This window comes from Peromyscus eremicus, chromosome 6, assembly GCF_949786415.1.
Source record: "Peromyscus eremicus chromosome 6, PerEre_H2_v1, whole genome shotgun sequence".
Taxonomy (NCBI): domain Eukaryota; kingdom Metazoa; phylum Chordata; class Mammalia; order Rodentia; family Cricetidae; genus Peromyscus; species Peromyscus eremicus.
The window spans coordinates 68,620,893-68,635,123 of NC_081421.1; the positions used below are offsets into that span (position 1 = coordinate 68,620,893).

The window sequence follows — 14,231 nt, forward strand, 5'->3', positions numbered from 1 at the left end:
CTTTTCACTTTCCAGCACATGGGCTCTGGAGACTGAACCAGGTTGTCAGGCGTGGCAGCAAACGCCCCACCCACCAAGTCATCCCCTAAATTTAATTTGTTTGTTTGAATTTAATTTTTTTTTAAACTTTTTTTTTTCCCCCGAGACAGGGTTTCTCTGTGTAGTTTTGGTGCCTGTCTTGGATCTCACTCTGTAGACCAGGTTGGCCTCGAACTCACAGAGATCCACCTGGCTCTGCCTCCCAAGTGCTGGGATTAAAGGCGTGCATCACCACCGCCCGGCTGAATTTAACTTTTGATGGCTTCAGGATCTGTCTTTGTAGGGACAGGTGAAGGGTGTGTGTCTTTGTGGAGAGGTGAGGAGGTGAGGGCCTCTGCCTTTCAGATTTGGGTGTTTGTTTCCCTCTGTGTGGGTATGGGGAGACACACACTGAGGCATCACACAGACACTTCACAGGTGTAGGGCGGTTGTTTCTTGGTTTGGATTTTGTTTTTTTGAGACAGGGTCTCAAGTAGTCCAGGTGGGACTTAAACTGGCTAGGTGGCTGAAGATGAGTTTGAACTCCACTCCTCCTATCAACAGCTAATCCGTAACGGTGGATTATACAGACATGTGCCACCTTGACTGGACAGCGACTGTGTGCACGTGTATGTGTGGGAGGGAGCAGCCTGAGGACAACCTTTACTGCTGTTCCTCAGATGCTATCTCCCTTGTTTTTCTGAGGTAAGGTCTCTCACTGGTCCGGAGTTCACCAAGTAGGCAAGCCTGGTTGGCCAGCAAGCTCTCTGCTTCCCCGACTTTGAGATTATAGGCACACTGTTTCCACAGCTGTTTTACAAATGTTTTAATTACAATTTTTTTGTTGTGTGTGTACATGTGGCACTACTGTGCCAGGGCACACACATGCATGAATTCTAAGGCATGAATTCCTCTGATTTGCAACATTCCCTCTAAACTGGAACATCTGCTCCAGAAAGCAAGGACAGGCTGACCAGCAGAAAGCCACATATCAGAGAAGAACAGAGGTCTGGAAGATTCTCGAGGGCCTACCAACAGTGTAAAAAGGAGTGAAGAGTTGTTGGGGTGGAGACTGACCACCACTCCATAAAGAGACGTTAGGAATGTGGAGTTAGGTGCCGGACAGTTGGGTAGAGGGCTGCAGTCTTTCACCCTGGGGTGGGTGTTCTGGTGATGGAGCTGCTTTTGTGTTATCCCTGATCCTTGTGAGATCCCCTCATCCACACTTCTGTTAATAACCCCAATCAAAACTCATTGCTTCACCAAATTGGATTTTGGTGCAACACACGGTTACTTTGGTGTCATGGGCTCCCTTTCTGGAGTGAGTGGACAGCGTGTGTTGTGTGTCCCCAGGAAAAGTGTCCCACAACAGCAGGTCAGGAGACACTTGCAGGAGTTGAGTTTCTCCTTAGAGTTGGGTACCAGGGACTAAACTCAGGCTGTCAGAAGTGGCAGCAATGGCCTTTACCCGCTGAGCACCTCACGGGCCCACACCTGGCTTCTGTGCATGGGTTCTGGGGATCAAACTCAGTTCCTCATGTTCACAAGACACACCTTCTCATCTAAGCTATCTCCCAGTCCTGGAGAGTGACTCTCGTATTTAAAATGATTTTCTTTTTAATGTGTATATGTGTATATGTGTGTGTGTGGCTGTATGAGTTTATGTGCACCCTGTGTGCACAGGTGCCAATGGAGGGCAGAAGAGGATATGGGAGGCCCTGGAACTGGAATTAGGCAGTTGTGAACTTCCCTATGTGGGTGCTGGGAAATGAACCTGGGTCCTTTGTAAGACTGGTAAGTATTCTGTTATTTCTTTATTTTTGGTTTTTCAAAACAGGTTCTCTGTGTAACAGTCCCAGCTGTCCCAGAACTCACTCTGTAGACCAGGCTGGCCTTGAACTCACAGAGATCCACCTGCCTCTGCCTCCCGAGTACTGGGATTAAAGGTGTACACCACCACTGCCTGCTGGTAAGTATTTTTGATTGCTGAGCCGCATCTCCAGCAGCAACAATTCTTTTTTCCTTTCTTTTCTTGAGACAGGTCTCACCATGTAGCCCTTGTTGGACTGGAACTTGCTCTGTGGACCAAAGTGACCTAGAACTCAGACTCAGTAGGGAGAGACAGTAGATCTACCAAATGCTGGGATCAAAGTGCCCAGCCGTGACTTTTAGTTTAGTTTAACTAGAAATGGACGTTTTAATGGAGAGAAAACAATGGATAGTTGTAGCATGAATCTTAAAAAGTCTTATCAATAAAAACAAACCTGGAGCCAGGTATTGGGGTGAATGTTGAAAGATCAGAGAGACAGAACAAGCCACATCCAATCTCACCTTGCCAATTCCTCAGCTGATCTTGTTTCCTCAGACTGGAAGCCGCCTAGTCCTCATCCAAATGCATCTCAGCTGAATTGCTGCTCAAAAGCCTAAAAGCTTAACCAGGCTCTAGTTCCTCGTCCTCATGCCTTAAATACCTTTCTGCTTCCTGCCATCACTTCCTGGGATTAAAGGCTCTCGTTACCATGCCTGGCTGTTTCCAGTATGGCTTTGAACTCACAGAGATCCAGATGGATTTCTGCCTCTGGAATGCTAGGATTAAAGGCGTGTGGTGTCACCATTTTTTGGGATCTATATCTAGTGGCTGTTCTGTTCTCTGACCCCAGATAAGTTTATTAGGGTGCACAATATTTTGGGGAACACAGTATCACCACAGATAGTCAAATAGATGTTCTTCCTGTTCTGGCTGCATTTTTCCATTTAATTCATTTTTAGAAGAAAAAAAAATTATTCACAAATTGGGCAACTCTCAGGACAAGAAAAGGTTTGTAGAGTTCTGCTCTGCGATGTCAGCACTGAGTATTTTGAAAATATTCTTCTCTACTTACCAGGAACGATTCAGGACGTTCTAAAATCCTTTAAAAACAACAACTAAGTGCAGGCCTGCTTAGAGAGGGCAGCTTTAGCTTCACAGGGAGGCTGTCTCAGAACAAAGGCCAGGCACAACAGTACAGTCTGTAAGTCTAGCATACGGGAGGCAGAGGCAGGAGGATCAAGAGTCATCTTTAGCTACATATAAAATTTGAGATCACCCTGGGCTACTTGAGACCCTGTCTCCACTAGGGGTGTGTGTAAGAGAGCTGCTAATACAGAGTCACATGAGTGAGGCAGGCTAGAAGTGCTATTTTAATAAAATGGGGAAAATTCTGTTTTAATTCAGCTCTCTCAAAATAATCTGTAAGTTGAAGCGTACTTTGGGGAATATAAAGGAACTGTACCTGAAGGATGACAAGAATCTCAGGATTGTTTTTCTCCAGTGCTATGTCAAAGGCAGACTTATCAAATTTGCTAAAAGCGTGGACATCGGCTCCATATTTGATAAGTAATTCAACAACGTCTCGGTGGTGGTGCTCTGTGGCCCAGTGCAAGGCCGTCATCTTCAGCATGTCCTTGGCATTCACATCCGCACCACTCTGTCAGAAAAAAAAAAACCAACTTTTCAGTAGCTGTTGGTTACAGGAGCTCAGGCATAAGATCCTAGTACAACAGGGAGACTTCACTTTAGGACTAGACTCACTTAAGGACTATGAAAAGTTAAAAACATTTCTCAAGTCCGCCTGAATGCGGAGACATTATGCTTTCAATGAGTGGGTCTGCTAAGGACATCACTGGGAAATTCTAACAGATGGTTGAGGAAGGGCGAAGGAACAGATTTTGTTGCATTTATTAGCAGAAAGCTGAGTAGGGCCTGAAAAAAAAATAGGCACAAGTACAGAGAACACCTACAGAAAAGGAATGAAGAAAAATCATAAAATCTGTTTAGCCTTTAAAAAACAAACTCATCTTCACAACTCTTGAAACACAATTTTCATGAATAAATTAATCTAAATAAATAAATAAATAGAGATGCAACTTAATGACCATCGACTCTCAAGTCTTTCCTACCACTATTTAAGAAAAGCTATGGGAGGCGAACGTCTGTTTTACAGCATAGTCCCACCACTAGTCTTGCTTTACCCTAACAAGCAGCTCCACGATGTGTGCATGTCCATCAGCTGCAGCCATATGTAAAGGGGTCCTGTCCACTTTGGTCCGGGCATCCCTGCTAACGCCTGCTCGAAGGAGCACTTCTGCTGTGGAATAATGACCATACTGGGCTGCAAGGTGAAGAGGTGATGTTCCAAGCTGTGGGAAAATAATACTCAATTAATTCTACTGTGTGTAGAACTATATCATTTCTGGATAGAGATATATGAACAAGAAATGAATCCTATAGTATTCATCCTTAGAGAAAGAATCTTACTGGTCAGATAAGACAGAATAAATAATAAAATTTAAAAATAAATATACTGGGGCTGGAGATAACTCAGTGGTTAAGAGCACTGAGTTCAGTTCCCAGCACCCATGTTATGTAATTTACAGCTGTTATTCTAGCTGCAGGTGATCCAACACCCTAGTTTCCTAGGATACCTGTACTCACATGCACATATGCCTACATAGACATACACATATATACATAATTAAAAATAATAAAAATACATAAAATTAATATGTTAATGGGCAGTTAAAGGGGCCACAAATTAAATAAATGTAAGGTATAATGATTTTAAGTCAGGCAGATTTACTGGGTAAGACTCACTAAAGGATGAGATTTTAAGCATGGCTTACAAGATAGTTTTTTGGGTTTTTTTTGGTATCAAAAAGAGTATTCTAAACTGGGTGGTGGTTGGGTATGCCTTTAGTCCCAGGACTTTCGAGGCAGAGGCAGGTGGATCTCTGTGAGTTCAAGTCCAGCCTCGTCTACAAAGTGAGTTCCAGGACAGCCAGAGCTACACAGAGAAACCTTGTCTTGAAAAAACAAACAAACAAACAAACAACGAGTATTCTGAGCTGGGTATGGTGGCATGTGCCTTTAGTCTCAGCACCTGGAAGGCACAGGTGGGCAGATCTCTGTGAGATGGAAGCCCAGGACAGCCAGGGCTTCATTGAGAGACCCTGTCTTAAAACAAACAAACAAATAAACAAATAAAAAGAGAACCAGTTGGACCCTGAAGTTATGAATTAATCATACTACAATAATCATCACTCCATCATAAAAATTGTTAACATCAGCCAATGTGTAGAATATCTGTGAACACAGGCTAGAGAGATGTCTCAGAGGTTAAGAGTAAACTGGCTGCTCTTCCACAGGTCCTGAGTTCAATTCCCAGCAACCACATGGTGGCTCACAATTATTTATAATGAGATGTGGTGTCCTCTTCTGGTGTGCAGGCAGAACAGGGTTTCTCTGTGTAGCTTTGGAGCCTGTCTTGGAACTCGCCCTGAAGACCAGGCTGGCCTCAAACTCACAGAGATCCACCTGCCTCTGCCTCCTGAGTGCTGGGATTAAAGGCGTGCGCCACCACTACCACCTGTCCCCTGCACCTTTTTTCCCCTGTGACAGTCTTCAAGCCATGGTTAATCCTCCTGTTCCTACCTCCCAAGTGCTGGGATTAAAGATGTATCTAACTATCTGGCAGTGGTGCTACCATGCCTTTAATCCCAACACTCAGGATTTCTGTGAGTTTGAGGCCAGCCTGGTCTACTACGAAGCAAGTTTCAGGACATCTAGGATTGTTACAAAAACAAACAAACAGAAAGACGTATACAACTATGCTTGGTATTTGTAAGATTTATTTGCATGTATGTGTATGCATGTACACACACAAGTATATATGTGTGAAAGTCAGTGGACAACTTTGGGGAGTTTTTTCAGTTTGTTTTTTGAGAAAGGATCTCATGTAGCTTTGGCTGTCTTGGAGCTTGCTATGTACACCAGGATGGTCTCAAACTCAGAGGTCTTCCTGCCTCTGCCTCCCAAGTTCTAGGACACCATCACAACTGCAAATAAAAATATAGAGAATAAAAGGGAAAAAATTCCCACCGTTTACCAGCTTACAATACACTATATACTGACAGGTAACTTTCACACTGGAAAACTAAGGGGATGCAGTCAACAGGCGGCACAAATCAAGTCCTCGTAGGGAAGGACCCAGGAGAGGGAACCCCGCCTGCTCAGCCTTAGGGCAGGTTAAGGCGCGACCGGAGCCAACTGGGGCCTTCCAGTAAACGTACCCAGTCTGTGGTGAACGGGGCCCCGTTCGCCATCAGTGTCCTCACTTCATCATCTTGGCCTTTCCTTGCAGCTTCTAGCAGCCTCTTCCCCAGATCCACCAGAGACATCTTTATGCATAGGAACCACGGTATCCAGGTAGCTGCAATGTGAACACAAGGAAAGCAGTTGTCTGTAAGACGTCTTCTTGCTTTTTGTTTGTTTTCTCTAAGACATGGTTTTGTCATGCAGTCCAGGCTGGCCTGTAACTCACTATGTAGCCCATGAAAGCATCGAACTCAAAAATCTTCCTTCCTCCACACCCTATATGCTTAGCTATCGACACATACCACCAAAACCACAGTGAAATGTGTTCACAAGATGTCTGTGTCTGGCGGACAGGTGCTCATGTAGCCTACACTGACCTCAAATTTGCTATGTAGCTAAGGACAGTCTCGGAACTTTTGATCTTTCTGACTCCACTCCCAAGTGCTAGGATTACAGGCTAGTGTCACCACACCTGCCCTTTTTTATTCTGAGAGGGACCTAGATAAATTGCTCAGGCTGGTGTGAAACTCACACCACAGCTCAGGTAGGCCTTGAACCTGTATCTTCCTGCCTCAACTTCCCAAGTAGCGGGACTATAGGTTTTCATCACCAGACTTAGTGGTGGAATAGAATTTTAAAGAACACATTTCAAAATCTGCACCCTGATTTCTAGGCAAGGCACAAGGGTACCTCTCTGTGAAACTGCTGCTTGACAGAAAGTTTGAGTTAATTCCCCTTAACACAGGGCCTGTAGGGGTTGGGGATTTAGCTCAGTGGTAGAGCGCTTGCCTAGCAAGCGCAAGGCCCTGGATTCAGTCCTCAGCTCTGAAAAAAAAAACAAACAAAAAAAAACACAGGGCCTGTAGCACACGAGTGGATTGGATGAGTAAGGCCTAATCGTTTCAGTACAGGGTGTATAGACTCCTCATTGACTCAGCCTTTGATGAGCTCAAAAATGACCAATTTCAGTTAAGGTCTGCCTCGGTCTCAAGCCAATCCCTCTGGAAGACATAAAAGGCACCAGGCAGGGCTTGTGAGATGGCTCAGCAGGCCAAAGCGCTTTCCATAAAAGCCAGATGACCTGAGTCCTACCCCCGAGAATCCTTGGTAGGAGGAGAGAACTGATTCTGACTATAAGCTGTCCTCTGTATGCATGCAGAGGACATGCATCCTACACAAGCAACAACAATAAATGAAATACTTTAAACAGAACACTGGGCAGGGCACATGGAAGCAGTCCTCTCTGGGAACCCTCCCACTCTAGGGAGTTTTCAGTTTCCCTACTAAGAAGCATCTTTTAAAAAATGAATTGCAGCTGTTAATCTTTTTGTTTTCCAGCTATGGCAAAATGATATAATGCCAATCAACGTTTACAGAGAGCAAACTTTTTTTTTTGAGACAGAAACTCTGGTAGCCCAAGCTGACTTTTAATTCATCATGTAGCTGAGGATGACCTTCAACTCCTGATCCTCCAGTCTTCACTTCCCAGGTACTGAGATTATGTGCGAGCATTACCACAGGCAGCATGCAAGAAAAAAATCCCACTAGCCAGTGATTTGCTTAGGACAGCAGTTCAAAAATGTGGTTTATGGCTCCTGAGCCATACTAAATAACCTTACAGGGATCCATGTGGTCCAAACTATTTTTGCTATAATACTAAGGTATCATTTGACTTTTTTTTCAAGCATCTTAGCATTTGCAATGATAGTGAAAATATCACAGAGGGTATAATTGCTGTTGCCTTTGCCCAAAACAAATTGTGAAATAAACTTACTGTATTCACTGCCATGTGCTTTAAGCAGGGAAGGTAGGTGCTATTGAAGACAGTCCTTGCCCTGAAAGCAGTACACACTGTAACACTAGGATCAAGGAGTGGAGGCAGGTGGATGAGAAGCAGTCAGCTTCAGCTCCACAGTGAGTTCTAGGCAGGCCTGGGCTACAGGAGGGCCAGTCTACATTTATTTTTTCATTCTCTCTCCTGCTCTCTCTGTCTCTGTCTCTTTTGTGTGTGTGTGTGTGTGTGTATGTGTGTGTGTGTGTGTGTGTGTTAGAGAACAGCTTGCAGGAGTTGGTTCTCTCTGTCCACTCAGGTCATCAGGCTTGGCAGAAGTCACCTATGAGCCACCTCCGAAGTCTGACAACCTGAGTTTGATCCCAGGATCCACGTGGTAAAAGGAGAGAAGTATCTCTAGAAAGCTGTCCTCTGACCTCCACACACGCACCAGGCAAAGGCCTGTAATTGCAGTAATTCCGGTTTCTTGGAGGCTGCAACAGGAAGATTCCAAGTTTGAGACCAACCTGGACTATATCATGAGACTCCTATTTCAAAAAACAAGTCAAAGGCTAGAAGAGAGCTCATTTCAAAGAGGGTTGCTTAGTATTCCAAAGCCCTGGGCTTAATTTGAGCACGATGATGCAAAAGTTCAAGGCCTATCTGGACTATAATATGAATTCAAGCATAGTTTGGGTAATTTAGTAAGACTTGCCACAAATTCAATAGTAAAAAACAGCTCAGTAGTAGAACACTTCTTTACTATGTGCAAGGTTCTAGGTTCAAGTCCCAGTACAGCCAAAAATAAAAGTATAAGGCAGACAATTGTTTTTAAGGTACACAGCACAAAAATTCTTTTGGTATGGCTTCAGATTTCTTGTATTATTTTAAAAATTATTTGTGTATGACTGCTTTTGTCTACATGTGTGTCTGTGTACCACCTGCATGCAGTGACCTCTGGAGGTCAGAAAAGTACACCAGACCACCTGGAACTGAAGTGACAGGTGGTTGTGAGCTGCCATGTGGGTTCTGGGAATCGAACCTATGTCCACAGGAAGAGCACCCAATACTTTAAACTGCTGAGCCATCTCTTCAGCCCTTGCAACTATTTTTTTTCCTGGTGCAGAGGACAAAACCCCAGGTATTACCGAGCTAAATGATCAATCTTGCAACTGACTTTTGAGAAATGACCGCATGTCTTGTGAGCAACGTTAACACATGACAGAGTGCTTGTCTAGCATGCATGAGGCTGTACGGACCACAAAAAAATGACTACTTGCCAAGCTTAGGTGTAGCATCAAAGAATACCTACCATCAGCTGGAAAAGCTATTAAAACAGCTAGGTGTGGCCAGACCTGCTGGCTCACGCCTGCGACTCCTGCGCAACTATCCCCACAAGAGAGTCTAAAAAGACCAGTGCCCCTCCTCTGCTGTCAGACTACAGACAATGGACTGCACTGGAACTCCCCCGGAATCTCATTTGGGGAGAAGGAAAAGGCTGAGCCCAGGTGCCAGGCGGAGGAAGTTGTCACCTCAGAAAGATCTCATAGTCCTCACAACTTGTCAGACCACCTTGCCGGAGCCAGGAGCCAATGACAGTAGTTGGGGCCACACCTTGACCAGGAGTGGTTAGTTATGCATACACACCTTCTATCAATCTAAAATTCATGTATGTCAGAACCCCAAACAGACGGTGTCACTGGATCTCTTTCCAGTGTGGCCACACTGAAAAATACTTTTCTGCTTTTCATTAGTAATGGTGAATTTAATTGACATATTTGAGGATGGGTGGCCAAGCCTCGCTTGTTAGGGATGCTAAGGCCCAAGCTCTGACCCTAACACGTATGGTAACAATTTTGGCAAGCCATGGCCAGGAGAAAACAGTCATCCACTCACTGCCAATGGAGAGGAAAGGCTGAATGGTACCAGCAGCTGCTAGGGTCACTTTATTCCAGAGGCTTCTTTCTTTCAAGACAGGATCTCTCTACAAAACCCTGGCTGTCTCTGAGACTCACTCTGTAGACCAGGCTGGCCTTGACCTCACAGAGATCCACCTGCCTCTGCCTCCTGAGTGCTGGGATTAAAGATGTGTGCTACAGCCGCCCGGCCAGGGACTTTAATCTGTTGCTGTCATTTCTCCTCGATGTGGTGAAGCAGAGGAATGAGGTGCACTTAGTATTAGGCTCTTGAGAAAGCCTGGCCCTTAGACATTTTCTCCGAGGCTTTGCCTTTTGTAGTTCTGAGTGGTTTCAATTCTGTTGAACTATGTGAGTTACTATACTGCTTGTACGTTAGGGGCCTTGTCAAGTTCTTTTTGTCTTGTATGTATGCATGTATGTGTGTTCTGTCTGCATATGTCTGTGTATCATGTGTGTGTCTGGAACCCAAGGAGGCAAGAAGAGGCACCAGATTCCCCCAGAACTAGGGTCACGGTTCTGAGTCACCATATGAGTGCTGAGACTCAAACCCTAGTCCTCCTAAAGAGTAGCTAGTGCTCTTAACCACTGAGCCACTTCTTCAGCCCAGGCCTTGACAATTTGAAAGCCCTTTGAAAGAATCTGCAGTTTGGTAGAAGGGTCTGGAAATCTACACATGAGCGCTAAAACGTGTCGGTCTTTCGTGGCTATTCTCTGTTGACCATTTGAGACAAAGAGACAAGCATGCTGGGAACTCTACTGTGATTGTGTACCCACGTTAAATATGAAGTTTGTATACCTTGATGGCCCCTTGGGGAATTCTGCCTGACTAGTCTGTAAACTCATTGGTTTCTAAAGCATCGTGGGACAGAACTTAATCTTTCTGCAGAGTTCCTGAAAAGTAACTGTAGCATGGCTCTGGCCCTTCATTTTCCACTTCTCATTTGAACGCACTGTTTCTGACATGCCTGCTTTAAAAGGTGTATATCCGTGATATCAGTGTGACTACATGAGGACAGATTTGGGAGCTGGCCTTTTTTTTTTTTTAATTCCTTTGAAAGGGTAAACTAAAATACAAGACTTAGTAGCTAACTATATAAATTGGGACTCCCCTCCCTCTCCCCAAGGTCTCACTGTGTAGCCCTGGCTAGCCTGGAACTCACTATGGACCAGGCTGACCTTAAAATCACAGAAATTCATCTGCCTCAGCCTCTGCCTCCTAAGTGGGCACTAGATTTTAAAAATCAAGTTTATATAGGACTCCACTTCTCTTAGACCTAACTAAGTGTTAACTAATTGAAATATTACTTCGAGTACCCTCTCTACTGGAATGAAAATCTGATGTTTTCAAATGTTAATTCTGGAAACAGCCTTAGAAAAAAATATTGCTACATGATTTATAAGAAATGACTGATCTTCTAAAAGAAATGCTTTAGAGAGATATCTGAAATACTTACAGGAAGTAGAGGTTATGTATTTAAGATAACATTCATTGGAGACATAAAAGTTTAAGATGACAAAATGTCTATCAGAAAAACAGATTTTCATCAAGATTTCCTTTCAAAACAAATTTGAGAAGAAATTAAGTTTTACACTTTGATGTCAAGAGTACCTGAAAGGTACTCAAAAGGACACCAGAAAAGCTATCCCTGTGTTTGACGAGGATTTTCACATAGTCCACACTAGTCTCTAACTTCCAAAGAGGGCGGGCCTTGAGCTCCTGACCCTCAGGCCTCTACCTCCCAACGGCTGGGGTCACAGCTATGTGTCTCCACACTCAGTTCTGCAGTACTGAGGACTGAATCCACGGCTTTGTTCACGCTAGGCAAGAACTCTACCTATCCAGCCACATCCTAAGCCCCATAAAAATCCTTTATGTTGACGGAAATACCTCTAAATAATGCACATAAAAAATCTTTTTGTGGAGTTATTGTTATGATTTCCTTTTTCAGGACTATTTCATCTTTTTACATTTACTAATTCTGTGTGTGTGTGTGTACACGTGGAGGTCAGAACAACTTGCTGAAGTCAGTCCTCTCCTTCCACCATATGGAACCCAGAAATTGAACTCCTCAGGTTTAGTTGCAAACAATTTATCTGCAGTGTTTTCTCAGCTCATAAACTTCCCTGTCATGAGGGGAATTACAGGAGCTGCAATCCCTATGTCAGTACCACTGAGCATTTGAACATCTGCATAAGCTTACTCTACATGTAACAAAAAAGGTCTATGTCATTCTATCTGAGGGAGGCTCTGATGCCTTGTGTTTGAAGGATGGTTACATTTAAAAATATGTTGTTGGCCGGGCGGTGGTGGCGCACGCCTTTAATCCCAGCACTCAGGAGGCAGAGCCAGGCAGATCTCTGTGAGTTCGAGGCCAGCCTGGTCTACAGAGTGAGATCCAGGACAGGCACCAAAACTACACAGAGAAACCCTGTCTGGAAAAACCAAAAAAAGAAAAAAAAAAAGAAGAGAAAAAGAAAAAAAAATGTTAATTGCTCAGAAAAAAGTTTTTTGTTTTTTTTTTTTTTGGTTGCTGTTTTGAGACAGGGTTTCTTTATTATCTAACTCTGGCTGTCCTGGAACTTGCTCTGTAGACCAGGCTGGCCTTGAACTCAGAGATCCACCTGCCTCCCAGGTGCTGGGATTAAAAGTATGTGTTACTACATCTGGCTCTCAGAAAATTTCTAAACTGTTTTTTTTTTTCTTGCAATTTTAAAATGTAAATACAAAACATACAGTTTAGGATTGGCTTGTATATAGAGTTATTTTTGCATGATTTCTGGGCTTTGATCCATATGGAATATACATAAATTTTCTGAATGTAAAAATGGACTAATTTTGCTATTCGCCTAATTGCTAATAAAAAAATACATTTTGTTGTAATGTTATGAATGTGGCTATTTTATTTTTATCTTTTTAATATTTACTTTTAAAGTTGTATGTATCTGTTCCTGGTGTCTGTGGGCATGTGCTCTTGGAGGCCAGAAGAGGGAGTCAGTCCCTCAGAACTGTAGTTATAGGTGGATTTGGGCCACCTTACTTGGCTAGGAACCAAAATCAGCAAAAACAGCACAAACTCATAACCACTGAGCCATCTCTTCAGTCCAGAGATTTTATTTTACTGAGCTAACTGCTTGGGGACCAGCAAGATGGCTCAGCATACAAGGAACTTGCCACCAAGCCTGAGAGCTAAAGCTCCATCCCCAGGACTCACGTGGTGGCCAGAGAGGGCAGGCTCCTGAGAGTGTCCTCTGACCTCCACATGAGCACTGAAGGCATGTACACTCCCACCCCAAATCAGCCTATCAGTTAACGTAATCTTTTTAAGGCAATGGAGAGATGGCTCAGCAGTTGAGGGACCACTGCTGTTTCAGGGGCTCCAGTTTGGAGCCTGTAATTCTCTCCATGGGACCAGCCACTCCTCTTAACTCCACGCACACACGCACACACAGACACACGTACGTAATTAAAAGTCAAATAAACACTGGTGCTGTGGGATGTATGGCAAATGTATTGCTAATTAATCAATAAAACACTGATTGGCCGTTGGCTAGGCAGGAAGTATAGGCGGGGCAAGGAGGAGAATAAAGCTGGGAAGTGGAAGGCTGAGTCAGAGAGACACTGCCAGCCGCCACGATGAGAAACAGCTTGTGAAGATGCCGGTAAGCCACGAGCCATGTGGCAAGGTATAGATTAAAGGAAATGGATTAATTTAAGCTATAAGAACAGTTAGCAAGAAGCCTGCCACGGCCATACAGTTTGAAAGCAACATAAGTCTCTGTGTTTACTTGGTCGGGTCTGAGAGGCTGTGGGACTGGCAGGTGAAAGAGATTTGCCCTGACTGTGGGCCAGGCAGGAAAACTCTAGCTACACACTGGGGCTGGAGAGATGGCTGGGAGAGTAACAACAGTTGCTGCTCTTGCAGAGGACCCGGGTTCAGTTCCCAGCACCCACACGAGGCCTCTTACAAGCCCTTGGAACTGGAGTTCCAGAATATCTGACTCACTGTCTGCAGTCTCCATGAGCACTGCATGCACATGGTGCACGTACAGACAAGCAGACACATGTACATATGTACAGGCAGAGGCAGATGGATCTCAGTGTCCAGGCCAACCAAGAGCTACATAGTGAAACCCTGTCTCAAATTTTTATTTTTCTGAGACAGGGTTTCTATGTGTCAAAGAATTTCATTGGCTATCTTACATGTTGACAATCCAGATATGATGCACATTGCATACTACAGAACACTTAATGGTCACTTTGCATGTTCTAAATTTACATGCATTTAACTCTTCAAATGTCTATGTAATATGTAGGCTGTACTCTGCATATTTTAGTCACAAATACATAGCATATTAAATGTACTAAAATCACCTTGGAATAGTTGCTTGC

General features: G+C 44.0%; 1 protein-coding gene across 2 annotated transcripts in view; it reads right to left on the reverse strand.

The window, feature by feature from the left end:
• Nucleotides 1-14,231, reverse strand: part of Gabpb2 (GA binding protein transcription factor subunit beta 2) — a 34,990-nt gene that overhangs the window by 16,078 nt on the left and 4,681 nt on the right. For both annotated transcript variants that reach the window (XM_059265837.1, XM_059265836.1), the window contains exons 2-4: nucleotides 6,127-6,266; nucleotides 4,030-4,197; nucleotides 3,291-3,485 (exon numbers count right to left, since the gene is read on the reverse strand). In XM_059265837.1, coding sequence (XP_059121820.1) covers nucleotides 3,291-3,485; nucleotides 4,030-4,197; nucleotides 6,127-6,234 — 471 coding nt within the window. In that variant the 5' untranslated portion in view covers nucleotides 6,235-6,266. The remainder of the gene's footprint in view (nucleotides 1-3,290; nucleotides 3,486-4,029; nucleotides 4,198-6,126; nucleotides 6,267-14,231) is intronic.